This window comes from Chiloscyllium plagiosum, chromosome 13 (genome assembly GCF_004010195.1).
Source record: "Chiloscyllium plagiosum isolate BGI_BamShark_2017 chromosome 13, ASM401019v2, whole genome shotgun sequence".
Taxonomy (NCBI): domain Eukaryota; kingdom Metazoa; phylum Chordata; class Chondrichthyes; order Orectolobiformes; family Hemiscylliidae; genus Chiloscyllium; species Chiloscyllium plagiosum.
In genome coordinates this window covers 50315353-50333850 of record NC_057722.1, presented here as the reverse complement: position 1 = coordinate 50333850, position 18498 = coordinate 50315353, and the positions used below count along the sequence as shown (strand labels likewise).

The window sequence follows — 18498 nt, the reverse complement described above, 5'->3', positions numbered from 1 at the left end:
TTTGATTGACAGCCGGCCGGCTGTCACTCAAGCGCGTCGGCGGGGGGGGTCAGACACCGGCGGCGGCGCCATTTTCCGATTTCTCCGCGCAAGAGCAGCGCAAGTGACGGGGGAGGGTGACTTGGGGTGGGTGGGTTGGTAATGGTGTAGAGGTGCGGACTGCCGATTGGCCGGAGGTGCCCATCCCCATGTGCAGGGGGATGTGGTGTGGATGAGGTCCGGCCACCTGCCCCCCCGAATCCTCTGCTGTGGGGAGGCGCGGGCTGCTGATTGGCTGGGCTTACCCATTCTCCGAGGGATTGGGGGGGAGGCGGGTTGGACGCGGCCCCACCCCTTCTCCCTCTCGCTCTGCCCCTGAGAGGGACCGCGGAAGCGGTAGGACACGCCCCCTCTTATGCAAATACAGCCGCGCGAGCTGTCGGTCTGGGGCGGAGGACCCCTCTGATTGGCTGCAGCGAGGCCATTTATTGTGTGACAGCCCCCATCACATGGATGGTTGTCTATTAACTTGTTCAAAAAAGTATCAGGAGTTGTCAGGCTCTCCTCTCTCTCCACTGCAAAGTGCCCAGTTGTTGGTTTCTATAACTTGCAAAGAGTAACGAAAATATTAACAAATTCCACGCTCGTTCCTTCACTTTTTGGTTTTGTTGACGGACCGAGACGAGAAAAGTTTCTTTTTTTAAAACCAACGCCAACCCCCTCCCCCTCCAAAAAAAAGACATTGAAAACAAAAGCTCTCAGAACATCAGGTTGAATGTACAACATGATGGAAACCGATCTCAAACCGCCCGCCCCACAACAAACTTCGGGGGGAACGGGCAACTCCAACTCGGCGGGAAACAACGCGAAAAACAGCCCAGACAGGGTCAAGAGACCCATGAATGCGTTTATGGTCTGGTCCAGGGGCCAGCGGCGGAAAATGGCCCAAGAAAACCCCAAAATGCACAATTCCGAGATCAGCAAGAGGCTCGGGGCGGAGTGGAAACTTTTATCCGAGGCCGAGAAGAGGCCGTTCATCGACGAGGCGAAGCGGCTGCGAGCCCTGCACATGAAGGAGCACCCGGATTATAAATACCGGCCCCGGAGGAAAACCAAGACCCTGATGAAAAAGGACAAGTACACTCTGCCGGGCGGCCTGCTGGCGCCCGGCGCCAATGCAATGAACGCCGGGGTCGGGGTCGGCGTCGGCGCTGGAGTCAACCAGAGGATGGACGGTTACGCGCACATGAACGGCTGGGCGAACGGGGGCTACAGCATGATGCAGGAACAGCTCGGCTACTCTCAGCACCAGGGCCTGAACGCTCACAACGTGGCCCAGATGCAGCAGATGCACCGCTACGATATGAGCGCGCTGCAGTACAACTCAATGACCAGCGCTCAGACCTACATGAACGGCTCGCCCACCTACAGCATGTCCCCAGCCTACACGCAGCAAGGCACAGGTATGGCTCTGGGATCAATGGGATCGGTGGTTAAGTCAGAGTCGAGCACAAGCCCCCCAGTCACTACTCACTCTCGGGGTCCACCGTGTCAGGGGGACTTACGGGACATGATTAGCATGTACCTGCCCGGAGCTGAGGTGCCCGAGCCCACCGCCCAGAGTAGACTGCATATGCCCCAACATTACCAGAGCGCACCTGTCCCAGGCACGGGTATAAACGGCACACTTCCTCTAACACATATGTAAAACTGTAAACAAACAAAAACTCAAAAATCGGACTTCTTTGGACTATTTTTGTACAGAATAATACATGCAGAAAGAACTTGTATAGAACCATGGGGCGGGGGTGGGGGAACTTAATACTTCAAACGATTATAGTCCTATGATTCCTTGGTAGAAACTTTGCAAAAAGTTTGCAACAGTCTTTACCAGTAATATTTTAGAGCTAGTCTCGGTTAAGGAAAGAAAAGTTTTATTATACATGCCACTTTTTTTGTACAGTATTTATCAAGAAAAAACGGCAATCAAAATGTCCACAGTTTGTAAACTGAGAAATTGCCAATTTTTATAACAGTTCGCAAATGTAAGCTTCTGTACATTTGCTATTGTTAACATTAATGCAGAGAAGGATGGGGAAAGAGTGGCTGGAAAATGGGCATTTTAATTGTTTGGGAATTCAACGAAAATGAAGCGATTGAGTCACAATTTTACGAACTGTTGTGTGGAGTTTTCACGAAAACGGGCGAAATTTTAGATTGTACTAAATTTTTTGTTCTTTTTTTACTCATTGTTAAAAACAGCAAAATAAGGCCTGCAGGTCAAATCCTTGTTAATTAATTTATAGTCATGTTGTTTTTCATATTTTCATCTTGTTCCGAAACTGAAAACATGAAGTTACTGTGTTTGAATTATTTTCTTATGGTTTGTAATATTTCTGTAAATTTATTGTGACGATATTTTAAGTTTTCTCATTTTCCGTAGTGTATTGTGCAACTCGGCTGTGTATTATTTGAATCAGTCTGCCGACCAGTCCATGTATATAATTAACTAATACAGCCTTATAACAGAGCATTTCGACCTTACGTTTTTTCCATTATGCAGAGTTTGAGATGAATAAATTTTGCAAATTTAGACACTTGAGTTCCATTTGAGTTGTGTAGTTATTTTGTTGATCTCTGCCTTCGCAAACCTTCATTACGCATTCGCAGTTTGGCCAGTAGAGAAACCTAAACAGGTGCCTGAATGTGAATGAGTTGTAAAGAAAGATCCCGACTTTAGATACGTACAGAACAATTAAACCATTGCATATTACTTCTCAGTAACTAAAGTTAGCTCAACCCTTTGTACTTTTCACTTTATATGGTAAAGTCAGTGGGTTTATACCCCTCCCCCAGACACTGCCAATAAAACAAAAATCAACTTTTGACCTGCTACCGACCTATTAACGCATGTTACTTCTGATCAACGCGGAACTCAGTTCATATTTAAGAAACTGGGAAGCAAAATAATCAATTCATAGAAAGGCCTGATCTTTGGTTTTGCTACTTGTTGAGCTCACACAACCAAGCAAAATTGATTGAAGTGTGTTATTTCTAAAACATACTGCACAGTAGCGTTCAGCTCAATAAACTACGTTTATTTAATTTTTTTGTTTACTGGGAATACATCGAGAGGTTTTTTTAGAAGTCGTGCTTATTATGTTTTTATCTTAAATAAAACAATATTTGTATAGGCAACCAAAAAACCACGGAAAAGTGGAAAAAGACTGGAAGTTGTGTAGAATCGCGTGAGTGGAGAGCTCTTTTGCCGCAGAATGCCGAGGGATAGATTTTGCTCTAATCCTGTTTCTGCATTCCCAGTGGGGGTTGGCGGTTGACTCTGCACAGTAGCGCAGTTTGGATAAACTCTGCATTAGATATCAACTCACGGCATCAGTCAAATTCTCGAGGCTTGCAGTAAAGAAATACTGACAATGCAGGAAGGTTCTGAACTCTTCCCCACCGTGATCCCTACGTAAGTCCTTTATGGTTTGGAAAGGCTTGGAGAGGACGCGAATGTTCTCTCTGCTGCGTCAGAATGAGTTACAATGATGAGCATAGTCACTTAACTCTCCATTACAGTGACCACACTCTTACTATTCCATTTGAGTGTATAACAGACTATACATTATTAACAATAATCCTAACTTTTAGTGAACTAACTAGTAGTATATGCATTATAATAAAAAAAATGCTTAGGACCTGAAGCCATGTAATCCAACAAAGTTAGTGCCGTTTACTGCACCCTGATCCTTAGGAATACAAATGAGAATAGGAAAGATGTCTCTGACCATGAAGCCCTGGTCCAGCTTTCTTGATAAAACAATGATATGCTAGATTTCCACGTTTATGGTGAAGCTGAACATCGATACGTTTAAATGGAACAGACTCCAGTCGAAAGCTGTCGATTCGAAAGATTTACCATGTCAGATCCACTTCGGAAGTTGAGAGATAACATTTTAAAAGTTTTTGATGGCTCGAAAATGAGGGCGCCGGCTAGTTTGTTATACTTTTAATCCACCAAGTGTGTTTAATACAGTGGTGTTAATTTTCAAAGGAATCCTGAATACTAGTAAAAAGAGATGAGCGAGTTTTACAACTACTTGAGAACTGGGAGGAGTTTCGTAACAGGTACACATATATTGTCCCTTTTTAAAGACCCTGTTAAACAGAGGCCCTGGGTTTTGCATGGCACCAAAGGAATTTGCAGAATTGCACAGCATGTAGGGATTATTCATACGGTGATGGCCGCAATTGGCCTCTCATATACATAAGAAAGAAGTGTTTTGAATATGGTCTTAACGGTCCTGCCGTTCATTTGAAACTGGCTAAGTAGCCAGTATGACATAAATTATACACGGCAAAACTTGCCTCTTCTCCCGACGAATGCACTGAAATGTCGTTTTCCATCTTTTATTACGAAATTCTAAACTCTAACTTCCCACTGTAAATTATGCGTCAATAAAGTAACATCGTGTACGCCGTGATGACCCAGTGTCACGGGTGTTAATGTGCAATATAAAACAATTGCTTAACTTTTTTGAGGACCATTTGTGCTTTTCCAAATTAAACATTTCTTTAAGCCGGTTTACAAATCGCGCCACTGGACGGTTTAGACGCATTTCAAACGGTAGCTTGGGAAGATCTCTACCGCCTGAATATTTCAATTTCACAATGAATTCCACATTTCCCAGGCGAAATTAATCAATGTTGCGATAAACTGAACTGCGCTTTGAAGCAAGGGAGAGGGTAATTTTACATTTGTTGTGTTGTCCAAACAGATCAGCCTACCCCGAGCGAAGAGGGACTCTATCAACCGTGTCAAGCGCGTCTTTGCCGGCCAGGGTCAGACAGCTTTGGTCAAATTAATTATTGATAAAACCTACAGATGCAATCGTGGTCAGACCTTTCTAAAGAAAGCATGATGTCCCACCCACATGATCTTTATCGCAGTGTAATATGCTTATATGAATGCAAACATAGCATTAAATACAATAATAAAGTGCATCTCAAACGCCAAATGCATCAAATTTAAACGACTGCTTGCTGACTATAATCTACCTTCTAATTTTAGATTTTATAATTTTCCATTTATATTTGTAGTAAACTTGTCATTTCATGGCCCTAATGCACCATAAGCGAATATGTTTTGGTATAAATCCGCTGTACTTGTTGTGGAGATTACCTGACAATAATATACATTGAATGAGAATAGATAAGCTAACGGAACATGAACTAATAATTACAATGCTGAATTAAATCAGCTAGGGGGTTCTCAATCGAGACCTTTGTATATTGGTCCATTGAGGGTTCCAGCTGACAGCGTTTTGACAGAAAATAGCCTCAAACCTGCAGTGTGCCTCGGAGGGGCAAGCGATACCGCTAAAGTGGAAGTGTGATGGGATTCCCATTTAAAGCTGTTACCTCGCGACAATAAAATGCCGCCTTTCTGCTAGGAAGGTTTAACTTCCAATAACTCACCAACACTGAGATAAAGCCCAAGAGTCACAGTAAATAAAGACAATTCAGATCGTGGGGATCTCCTATTCGACTTGAGATTAAAAACGCGCAGAAAAGATGTAACTTCCATCGTGTCAACGGGGGAGCGTGTACAACATCATGCCGACCCTAAGGGTTTGCTTTTGGTGCAACAGGTGCCATCATATAATACATTGCGATTTCTCCATTGGTCTTTGCCCAACGGAGAGTTTCTAAGACTGGGACACTTCTTTACACTTTATAAAAATAAGATAACTTTTCCCTTTGAGGGGAAAAGGATTATTTTTGTTTATAATTGCGCCACTTCTTCAAGCAATGCGTAATGCAATTTACGAATGTTATAGAAACGCATTATTTAGTCAGATAATGAAAGGAGGCAAGAGAAACTTTAAATCGGCTATCATTGTCTTTCTTATTCGATGCCAAATTCATATTTTGCCTTAGATTGTCGGAATAACTAGAGATTTAATTAGTTAATTAAATAGACCTCTAGTATAATATTGGTTAACATTAATCTCCTCATTTAACACTTAGGACAGCTTGCTAAAGAAATCATGGCGCAGACGGATTAACGCCACAAACTGAGTTGTCATAGCGATTGTCTTCTTAAACTACACTTGGCAGCTTGTGGGACCTATTGCTATATTATAACTGAAAAATGTAAACGACTTCAACCCCAAGTACATGTCTTCCAATTCCTCTATTAATCAAGTAGTGATAGCTGCCGTAGCGTTGAAAGAAAATAAAACATGGATTTTGTTTTGCCAGACTGATAATATATTTCATTTCAGTGTTATGCTAATATATTTTCAATAAACTACATTTATATAAATACACAGATTTAAAACAGTGCAAGCATCTGCGGTTGATATATTAATTTAAACTTTGTAATTTTAAATATGTTTCTATTCTTTTTGCGAGTCTTTGCGAACATTGCCTAGATTAAAAGAATCGGTGGGCCTATCAGGAGTTTGATTAAAATCTGCTCTGGCAACGGGGACAGGTTCACACCCTGACGTCATCGCCCTTTGCTAGTTGGCTCCCAGATTCCCACGGCTCCCAATCCAGAACACCCCTTCCCACCTCCCACCGCCATCACCCCACACCCCCCCCCCCCCCCCCAAACCAGGATTTAACATAAGTTCCCTTTAACGATCTCATAGCATTTTAAAGATCCCTTCCCTGACGCTGTTCATTCACACTGACGCACTAATCTTACATACAGTATGGATGTAAAAGTTTCAAAGTAGCACCTTCTCCCTGATCAATTCGATGAACATAAACTTTGCACTTTGAATGTGTCAGGTTCAACGGTTTTAGTTGTCTGCGTGAATTCCTAAAAGCAAAGCACATTTCTGTTCTAGTTTGGAGGAGAAAACAATGGGCGACTCAAGTTAACTATCGGTTGGACTGAAGTGAGCTGTATATCAGCAGGCTCACTGCAGCATAACCATCAAACCCTGGAGAAAGTGTCATGAATGATCGAAATTGTCCGCAAGGACTCAAATGGCACGCACCAAATTCCATTCTGTGGCAGTCCTTTTTTTCATTTTCACGCCAAGCATTCACTTTTAACTCAGCAAAAGCCACTTTTTAAAGAATTAATAATATTTGCCGTCATTAACATATTTTAGGACGAGATGCGAATTGATTTTAACTGCCAATGTAAATATTCGGATGCAAATACATTTCAGTTTACTAATCTTTTAATTTCTTAGATATGTTATGGTTCGGAATCTGTCAGATCCGCAACACCAAATAATTCTCACTGTTTTTTTAATATAATAGCACAGGGTCAAATTCGTAGAACTACAAATGAAAGTGACAAAACCAGCCTAAAACGTCTTTAGCGGACATTTGTACCTTGCGACCGTGAACAAAGTGTTTGCATCTACTGAACATAATAAAATCCTCGCAGTCAGTGCTTTATGTAAAAGCAACTTGTGACTATCCGAGTATTAACGTCACAACGCAATTTTTGTTTTTTTTTAATCTGGCTTTAAAATTAACGTGAAAACCAAAAAGTGACTCAGTATACACTAACCGCAGTTGAGAGGGAGTATTTGAATTCCAGAAACTACGTAGCACTTTGATAATAACTGACGGACTAAGGAACTGATCAGCATTAATGTAATTAGACTGCCTCATTCTTTTTATATATTCAATGATTATTTCAGATAATTCATGGAAACTGTGTGTGTATTTTAAAAACGTGATTGGTGAGACCCTGATAAGTCCGACGTGTAACTTGTGCTTCCACATTTAAAAATGTGTTGAGTTTTCTTTGAAAGCAGTAGAACTATGTAGTACTTTCAGCTCTTAGACATCCGCATGCAAATCACTGGGTTCTGGCTTAAGCTGTACATTACAATGCCATTGAACAAAGCAGGCCCACTACAAATATATGTAGTGCGGTTGCTGCAGCTTGTTTAAAATGATGGAAGAAAAGCACCACTTATTCAGTACAAAGTAAAAGGTCGAAGATACTTACAAAATAAAAGACGTTTTTATTAGAAAAGCTTGAGTAAAGTGCTGCGACATTGTGAACATTTGTGTTGAATTCGGGCTGTTTAATGTCTGTTTAGCGTTTTGCAGAATGTTATTTCTTAAGATTTCTTTTTCAAATTACAGAACTTGGAAATAGCTGGCAGATAGATGGAAAGTAATTAAGGTATTAAAACAAGCAATGCATTCCTCCAGAGGACCTTATCAACCAAGAACAGACTCAGCATCCCCTCAATATGCTAATATAGGAAGAGTGACGTCACGGCTCCAACTTGCCGCCACCCATTGCGGAAACAAGGTGTGAAGTTCTGGAAAGAAACTGATGTTTCCCATTCTCATTGTAATCATTTAACTCTTAGCCACAGTTTTAAAAACGCCAATCCCCTACTGTTAAGTGACTTGCCGCCCCTACTCCCATCCCATTATTTGATAGTCTAAGATGTTATAGTTTTGTTTGACGCATATGATTTAGTAACTGAAAAAAGAATCCGGAATTTAAAACGAAATGAACTTTTAAAACCAAATGTTACTGAGGCGATGGATCAGAATTTGGATTTACCCATTAATGTACAGAAAAATATATAGTGTGACATGGTATTCATGTGGCTGAGCGATTCATATCAGGTTCAAATGATACCAAAAACTTGCTAAGTTTTATTTCAGGAGACGAAGATCTGTGCAACAAAACAAAAAGCTCTGACCAGCAATAACGATTGGTTGTGTTTTGCAAGTATGACAACCCGACTCGATAAGAAGGACTTCTTTTTTTGCCTGGGAACAATGCCATCTACTTGCCCGATGGGCCATTATCAGTTACGTTTCCTTGAGTTTAATTCTGGAGCTGGCCATGTATCTAAACAGCTCCTAACATGTTGCGAATCAGATTGCATAAATCAAAAGCTTTTATTTAATCTAAAATAAAAAGGTCATTATTGTGATAGCAATCAATATATGATGGCATACTTTCTTTTGATTCACAATATAAGAGTCCAACTACTCTGAAACATTTACTGACCAGTCGTTACTTTACTATTTAAGTAAAATCGCAGTTCGTTCCTTCAATTTTCAGTCTACTAGGTTGGCAGATCCAGTGCAGATATTTATATTATGTGTATATTATACACCTTATATACACAAAATCCACATTTTGCAGATCGTGTTTACAATTTAAGGAGAGGGAAGACTCAGCTCGTGTTCGCCAGAAACCAATAGACACATTCATTACATCTATGTGCCGCAAAACTGATCTATCACAATGTTGTTGGCCAGTTCCAAACAATCATATGGTTCTGTACATGAAACCAATACATTGAATACAATATTGATTTTTAAGAAAAACTTTCGTACGTTGAATATCCAATGCAGGCAAGGTCCTCCTTTCAATTGCTTCATGTTGCCAGTTGAGGTGTCAAGACCCCATTAGAACTGATGACAACGACATCTGAAAAATTGAACATTATTATTAGAAATTATTTTTGTAACATTTAAAACTTGCAGTAAATGTATTCAAAAGTTTTCTGTTGGAATGTTTTCCACCATGAGAGGCGAGTACAATGAGCTGAATCAAATGAGGGTTCTTATCCTCACCCTATCTCAGAACATTTTAAGTTAGATCTTTGTTCAACGTTCTCTTATTCGCGCGTTTAAACAAACGACAGTATACGATCCCTGTAAAAGATTTAATTCCAACCCACATTATGCAGCCGGGAAGAGGTCGGTTTACTTTAGGCGCCATTATTCAATGGATTATGTATGCGTATGGTGTCCAATACAATATGTGACAACGATGCGCAAACTGCTGCTACTGAGCTATTCGGACTCCACTACAGTTTCCTACTTTGCACCTAAAAGTGCTACTTGATCGCTTTGTGTTTCATTTCCAAACACACCCGGGATTAGTCCTCGTTATTAATGCTGGCATTTTGTGTCCTAAAGGCACTACAAAGATTTAAACATTTGCTTATTAAACCTGTTTCCTTTCACAACTGATCTAAATTTACAAATCGTTAATGAATGGCCCGTCAAATTATACTTTAAGTCAATAAATATCCTATGTATTCTGATTGGATCGTATGATCTTGATAATGTTAAATAAACCGTGAAACATGCACCTCAAATCCTACACACATTCAAACTATCTATGCGCACTTTACTGTTGTTTTAACTTAGAAGTTTTGGAAGTTTTGCCTTGCAGTCGGAAATACATGAATAACTGGAAAGACGCAGCCGGAGTTAAGTTCCAATTTAGCTGATCAAAGTTTGTTGACCTTCCGAAATGTTTGAAGACTTTTACACTTCGTCCTTGACTACCTGGACACATTTCCTGACTGAATTAACCCGAATCTTAGAAATAATATTGGAAAACATGTTAGTAAACACCACCTGCATCTTATTGTTAATGGTAATGTTCCGTCATTTTGATACTTATATATACAACTGAATTGCAAGAAAACTACTAAAAGGTGTGTAGATCGCACTTGTTTTGTTGTTTTATCCCTCGTTCAGTCTGGAAATCATGGAGTTTAAACGTGTACTGGTTTAAAATGTGCGCCTTTTCGGTTTGCTCTCTATTTTGGCATCTGTTATTACAGCTAAGTGAGGGAACAACAATGCATAACAGTAATATCGCCATCTCGTACTTTAAACGCTAGCATATTGTTTGATTACTAATTCGAGCTAATGCGATCTTTATGGAAACATAAGAGCGGATAATTGCCTCTTTTTCTGAGCAACAATATAAATCACAATCGCTTTATTATTTAATAACGTCAAACGCTTCGTTGGATTGGCTCCGACAGGGAAGACCTTTTCTCTGCGCAGTGTTGTCGGGAAATACAATGCAGATCTAATTGTGAAGATTTTTGAAGTTGGCTCCTGTAAGTGAACAACAGAGATATGGAAGTTCCAACAGATGTCTGCAGTTCTACTCTGACAAACTAAGCCACACACAGACTGACGACCTATAGAAGAATTTTTGCACTGGAAGCCTAGCAACAGTCTAAATCTTTCTCAGATACAATCCCGTCCTCGGTTGCTAGAGAGCACTTCAAACTGCAGAAAAGACTATATTGTGTTAACCAGGGCAGAGCATTTTGCAAATTTTAATGCACTGTTCTGTACACAGCACGTCATGTAATCCGAACTGTTGAAAAGATGTTTGGAAAGTCGAAGTTGTGACTTTCAACGCAAATTTCAAGCCTGCATCCTAAGAAAAGCTTTGCAATAAACTTATTTCGTGCCACATTCCTCAAATACCTCATGATACTATTTCCCGCGTTAAGCAAATCTAATCTATTCTCGTTTGGCAAAATGCAAAGTATATACACAGTTTCTGAACTCGTTTTCCTGTAGCCTTTAAGCCGATGATTTCAGTCTTACTATCCATCGAGTGTTAGGTAACAAAGTATCAACGATATTTAATAATCTAAAAAGCTATGTTTTCACTGCACAACACGCCCTGTTATCAACATTGTAATGACTGTTAAAGAGATTGGGTATTGAATGGATGCACAGCAGTCGAAACGAACAGTTTACATCATTTGCAGAAATAGGCAGCTCCAAAACGAACTCATGCTCTCTTGAATTCTTTAGGGTGATAATTGACTTTTCAAATCGATGAGGTAGGTAGCACATTTCAACCGAACCTAATGGCTGTAGATACGCAAAACAATGGGAATACTGGTTACTAGTTCCTTTGAAACATGTAAAAAAATCGTTTCTCCTGTTGATCTAAAATGCTATTATAACTACAACACCAAGGCACAGCGATGTGTGGTTCATGTGTAGGGGTGGACAGAGAAGGTGGGAGGAACCTGACGCCACGATTGGGGTGAATTCTCAAATTCTCCAGAACCTAGGCATCCGACATTGATTTTTATGTGGTCCTACACCAAGCCGTGACCTCTCAGTCATGCTTTGCAATCAGTTCAAACTGAGCTGAGCAATAATAAGATTCAAGCATGTTTGGGAGCGAATAATCTGAATGTTACCAAGGGAGTGACTATTGCTTGGAATACCAAACCCCTCAAAGCATTGAAGAATCATCAGTAAGTTAAATCAAGCTCCCCAAAGTCCTGAGACAGGGTTATACTACAGCAAGTGGGAACCTTAGTGCAGTGGAACCAGTTGGTGAGAGCCTCAGGACCCGAGCTGTATACAGAGTTTGGAGCCAGGGCGCGAACTAGCCATACTGTGTATCCAGCGTGGATTCACATCCAAAATCACAGTGGAATGGCAGACACTGCAGAGAGCATTTGCCAAGTCAAAGACTTGCTTCCTCAGTTAAAAAAAAGAGTAATAAGGATGCAACTTCTCGCACGTCACTGTTTTGCTGCTTTTCCAATTCTTTTGTACTGTACTTGGTTCACCACAAGCTTAGAACAATGCGCGCTTTGATACCATTCTCAGCTCAGCAGGGGTCGTGAAGATGTGTAGCACGCACCAACCCCACATTACTCTTCGATCTACAATATAATAGGTTGCCAGGACACAATAACTTTACCATTTGAAGACGGGCCGAATATCCATCAAAAGTTCCCCTTTGAATGTTTTTAGAACTCATATCCCAACATACTGATGAAACTATGTAAATATCGACCAATCGCGATCGGTGCAGAGTTACATAGAATCAACTTGCAATGTTTGTTTGAAAGAGCAAAGGAGCAGGTACATCTAAAATGCATCACATTTTTGTTATAGATTCTTTTCAGCTGTCCAACAAGAACGTTCTAGAGAATTTGGCTATGGGGAAATTTCGGAAATAAGGAGTGCACGCATTAGTCTGCAAGTGCTGGTCACTCTCTGTGCCGGGGTGTTAAAGTTTGCGTTATTGTCCACAGCACAGTGGACAGCGTGTCAAGTGCAGGATTGAAGTGAAAATAAACTTAGGACTCTCCTGACCGAATAATAACTTAGTACTTCTGCAGCCACGAGAAACAGCTGCTCACTTGTACGCGTGTTTTCGCTTTTCGCCAATCTTAGATATTAAATCCAGATATATGAAAATTATCTCGAAGGTAGCAATGTGGCTGAAGGCAACTTCAGAAAAATAAAATGCGATTTGTTCTCAACCCATAAATAAGTGAAATCAATTAATCTCAGCGCAACTAAAACGGGGTCGGAGTGGGGGGACGGGATCTTAATCATGTCGCCTTGCTACTTGTAACGTTACATAAAGGAGGTTGCCAACTTTTGCAATAGTTGAATAGCAATTGCTCTTACATACACCTTTAACCAAAGGTGAATCATCATCTCTCTGCTGATGAAGTATATGGTTAACACTGTTCATTTTATAAAACGATAACAGCTTAAAGTATTCGGCCCATCGTGGCAATACTAGTCTGACTACCTTGCTCTTTCCCCATAGACTGATGTTATTTCACCTTTTCAAATATATATTCAAATTCTTTTTACAGTTTAGAATTGAACCAGCTTCCACCACCCTGTCAGGCAGTTCACAGAAGGTTATTAACAATCTTTAACGCTTAAGGGAGTTGTTACTGTAAATACATAAAAAGAAAAATATCGAAGCAGACCAAATTTTATTCCGCTTAAAGTGTCTCTTTCTCTCATCTCGAAGCGTTAATTCAGTTTCTGGACTGTAATGTATATACTAACACCAATGAAGGAACGGGAATCCTGGAACTCGTTAAGGTGGTGTTGCAGGGAGATGTGTTTTATTTCACAGTGTTACATATTATACTACATTGACAAAGTGATAGACTGGCTACTGCCACGTAATTATTGATAGGTCTGTTTCAGTGGCCTGACGACTGGCAAATAGTTTGGAACATGCCCAGTGATCTTTTGGACCTTGACTGCCTCCGAAGTTTCTTTCGAGAGTGCGCTAAACAACGGCCATCTGGACTTGGCAGCTCTTAGAAACTCCAACTGGCATCTGTAACCGTAATCTGAACGCTACTGTGTGCGCGCACTGTGCAATGGACTGTTCCTCGGGCACCTGCAGCATATCCGTGGTGCTGGCATACACCCTGTCATACTGTTTTTTTGGTTGCCCTCTTCTCATCCTTTTTCCCTTTCAGTCCCCAACCTTAGGGCCTTTGTGCGTCAGTGAATGTGAATGACTAATATGTCAAAGGCTTTGGAAGCCTGCAAGTGAAATCAAGGAATGAATCTCCAATGCAAAGATCCGGGGGGTACTGAGATATGCTTACAACACGATGCATACAACAAAACGGGAATTTCCAATACGTAATCAAAACTGGAAAATACTGGGAAACGTTCAGCAAGTCAGGCAGCACCTGTCGAGAGAACACACTATTTCACAGTTCACGTGTAAATCCTTCGTTTTGAATGTAGCATTCTTGTTGTGTTCTTTTCAGAGTTGTATCTCTCTCTTTGTTTGTTTCAAGTGCTAAGTGGGACCCCTGTGTTGAAGTGTTCCTATATTAGAATACAGTATTCCAATTTTGTTAAATATTGGTTGGCGCTAAAATTCACATACGCCCCGATTGCAATCTTACGTTGACAGCAAATCATTGGCTTCAAACCTCACTATTGATACCGTGAAGAAAGGGCATTGGGCAATGTCTATTAACTGTGAAAACGAGAGTTGACCACATGTGACTCTCTCAGTCAGCACCGTGCGCTGGGTTATTGGGGGAATTCGCTGAGATTAGCAGCCTCTTTATGGGTTATGTTGGGACGGCGAGTGGAGGAAGCTCGGGGCGCGGGGGAAGGAGTAGTGACTAAGGATGTTGGCCCATTTTCGCTAAAAATATCACTCTGACGCCCACGTTTTATGATAATGAATCCCGAATAGTATGAATAAGTAATGAGTATCTGGTGCCTCAGATATTTTCCTATCTTTTCCAAGCATCAGAGCTGCAGCGCGGGAAATCAGATTTCCGGTGAGATGGCAGCCTTTAAGCGGGACAGTAAAGAATACATCCAGTCTAACAATCATTGAATTGTTATTTCCTACAAAACACTGAAAACATTTAAATCGATTTCAAAATTATGCCTTTTTTGAAACAAAACATCGTATTTTTAGTTTTGACGTTTGCTATGGTTTTGCCATATTTACACCGAAACGCATCTATCTCCATGCTAACTATATTGCGAGGACAAGTTGAAGATTTGGATGTGGTATTAGCATTTCATCCCACCCCAGATGAAATCTTAGTCATACAGTTTCTTTGCAAACTGTTTACCCGTATATCAGTCTACATTGAGGTGATTCGTTTAATTGGATCGCATAAAGGAAAGCAGTTGAGTCCTGGGGACTGCCGTGGCTGGTTGTTTATTATTCAATGGGCAAGCTTGCGTTTTGAGCATTAGCAGAAAGAATAGATTGCAGTCACTCAGTAGAGCCATGTCCAGTCAAGTTGAGGGAGCCCAGTACCAGCTACAGGATAAAACTATTAACAAAGACTTCGTCAAGTTAGAGCTGTTTCCAATAAACAACCGAATGTAGTTTCACAATCACGGGTTAATTTGCGATTAAACGGTGTGTCTTTATAATATCCAGAGAATTTACAGTTACGAATTGCTCTACTTCAAATATAAGAAAAAGATTTCATTTGATAAAAAATAGAAATGGGTTGTGACACTGGTTCCCAGTGGAAACAGGAAACTCCCAGGAAACAAACAGTGGGATGTTAAATATACTGTTAAGTGTTCGTCTTGATCGAATTATACATCTTTTGTTAGGAGAACGGGGCAGATAGCGGATACCCCTGCAGGTGCACCCTCCGCACTCTGTCATCCGGACATTAATGTAGATCGCCCTCAGTCCCTTTCATCGGGCCTTTAAAATCCTATAAAACTGCCTGTGACGAAATGCCAGTCTCGTATTTTCTTGAAGAATGCCTCGGGGCGCGTCCTTTGCAGCTTTAAAGATCTACTGGATGTACGGCAAGCCTTTGCTGCAAGTGCATGAACATGTCAGCTTTCACTAGAGATCAGGTTGCAGTGAGCTGGTCATTCAGCAAACATCAGACCAATACCTGCTGTACCCCTTTGTTTTGTCTACAATCTGAGATATTCCTTGTGCAATCAACTCTGCCGCTTCTTAAAAACTGCACCGTTATTATACCATTGGGAGATTTATTATTCCATAAATAAAACGTATATTTAGTTGGCACGGAGCTGCTGATTAATATGCATACTTGTGACGTTGCCATATTTCTTTTGAAACTTCGCAAGCAGATTTCGTTACAAGTTTTCCAGTTGCAAATCCACCAATAACTTTTTGACCAACCAAGTTGAAATTAATGGGGATAACAAATTAGCATTAAGACAGTACAAATACGGGCCAGCCTCGCTTACTCTCATTGTTTTCGCTCCTTCAAAAGCTTATAAAAGGGCAATATCACCCTTAACCCTTTGTTAAGCCGTCAATACCAGGTTGAAGTTCCTACTGTTGCCCACCAAAAAAAAAATCCGATCCGAACTTTGTCAGTTAATTCTTTGACCGTTTGAATAAATCGGTTTTGTAAACTTTAATCAAATCGAATAGTGGTGGTGCTGTATTTAATTGGACACGTGACGTTCCTGGGAGCAGCTGAATTGATGAAAGCGCTGGTATTCTCCGTTCTGCTGACCCAGAGCTTCAAACTGTCGCAAATCATATGATCAAACTTTACAAAGTACAGTTATCATTCGGTTTAATGTAAGCTCTGGAATGGCTGCCCAGGGTGTCGTCTAATATCAGATAAAAGCCATGAGACGGTTTTCGATAGATTTATGTAAACGGGATTAGATTGGAAGCTTTTGGAAACTTGTTTTAGGATAGTCAAGTTCTACCCTATTCAGGGCAATACAATGCCACTTCTCTTCAGAGAAACAGACGCACTGCGGTCTGTAACTAGCTCCTACTTGCATAGCCAGGGAAACTGAGGAACAGATAACGATTGTTGTTAAGTCTACACATCTCAACCCTAAGAAGCAGCAACAATCTGAAACAATCAGTTACATTTAAAGTGTGTGTCTGAAAACTTGACTACTTTACGCAATATCCTAACTAGAACCGCCATTCCTGTCATAAGCAGACTAAAAGAATCGTGGTACTAGACGCAGGCAGCCATACAGAATTCCACATTAACTTGTGTGAATAGAAAGAGGAGATTTTACAACACCAGCCCCCATTGTTCCCCAGATCCCTCCCAATTTCAGGCTTGACTTGCACATCCAAAGTTTATTTGTTAATGACGCCGTTACCATCTGCCTCGTTCCACTTTCCAAAAGAAGTAAATCTCTCTTACATTTTGTGAAAATTTGCGTTTTACAAATTATATTTAAAACGATGTTGTTTTTAAAAAGAAAATGCACTTGCGTGTTAACCATTACACATTCGTATATTCCATCAAATGAAAATGGCACAGAAAGTTAAGAAGCTGACGGTTCCGATTTCCAAATCAGTGCTTTACTTTTAAAATGTAGTGGGTCATAAATTAAAGCCCCTCACACTTCTCTAGATATGACTTGAAACGGGAACGTTAGCAAAGTAGCCATAAATTACGAAGGCAGTGCGGCAGACTGGGTGATCATTCAAGAGACTAAGTGAATGCACCCAAAGGAAAAGCTTGTCACTATTTATCCTTCATCTTCGCACAAAACAGAAATCTGTTCTCTAGCTTGCTGAACCTAAATGTCTTTGGAGATTCGCATTTTGCGTCTGTTTCCGAGTAATGCCATCTCAACGATTTGGTGTCTTTTGCATTGAAAAGCGATTGAGGTCTTGTGTGCTTTTCACATAAAAGCTTGACAAAAGTTGTGATGGTTTATGTATGGGCCCCACAATGGCTCTATTTATCCTCTGCGCACAGCCTGAGCCTTCAGTGAATTGGAAAACCGAGTCAAACTCAACCCCGATCGCGTGGTCTTGTTTACAACCCCCAGCAGCCCAGAGAAAGCTATGAAAGAACTGAAAACGATGTACATACAGAAAATGCATAGTTTACTTCTTTGTGTAAAAGTTAGAAATAAAATCCTTGTCAGCTTAATAGGGGAAGAGGGCAGTTGCTTTCCACATTCGCCAGTTTTGAGCCAGATGGTATTTCATGTTGCATTTTCAGTTCCTACTTGTTGATCTGTTGCCGTTATAAAGACTAGATCGATATTTCCTCGCTTTGCGTCTACGTTTCAAATTAAACCTATCAACTTCTCAAATGAACTACAACTTCTGTAGTACTGCTGTAATCAACCAATGAAAAGGATAGATCTCGTATGGCCAGTTGTGATTTCCCTTAAGAAATCAACAGTTGGTTATCAACCATTGCACAGTTTTTCAAACTTGCAACGATCTGATTTTTCTTCAGTGATATCCGAATACGATTACGATGGTTTATCAAGTGTGCAGCAACTCTTCGCAATGGAAGTTAATTGCCACTCATGCACATATGTTCAGTTATCAGTAACATTATTTAGATGCTACTTAACTGATAGAATCCTCGATCCTTGAGACAATTTGTTTAACTTAAAAGACACCAAGCAGGAAACTTAGAAACATTTAGCATTTACTTGCCCATCTTAATAGGGAAAATATATAAACTG

General features: G+C 40.6%; 1 protein-coding gene and 1 long non-coding RNA gene across 4 annotated transcripts in view; both read left to right on the top strand.

Annotated features, from left to right (window-relative positions):
- The window catches only part of LOC122556002, a 106165-nt gene that overhangs the window by 10941 nt on the left and 76726 nt on the right, over positions 1-18498 (top strand). The window lies entirely within an intron of this gene.
- Positions 363-9127, top strand: sox2 (SRY-box transcription factor 2). 3 transcript variants are annotated; one of them, XR_006313421.1, is made up of 3 exons: positions 363-1442; positions 4761-7608; positions 8110-9127. XR_006313421.1 is itself a non-coding variant. In XM_043702357.1 (3 exons), exons 1-3 carry the CDS (start codon positions 755-757, stop codon positions 8120-8122), a joined length of 765 nt encoding a protein of 254 aa, XP_043558292.1. In that variant the 5' UTR covers positions 364-754; the 3' UTR covers positions 8123-9127. The 3 variants fall into 3 exon arrangements, 2 of the variants coding, with proteins under 2 accessions (XP_043558292.1, XP_043558293.1); XM_043702357.1 differs by having other exon boundaries at positions 364-1442; positions 4761-4824; XM_043702358.1 differs by lacking the exon at positions 4761-7608 and having other exon boundaries at positions 370-1442.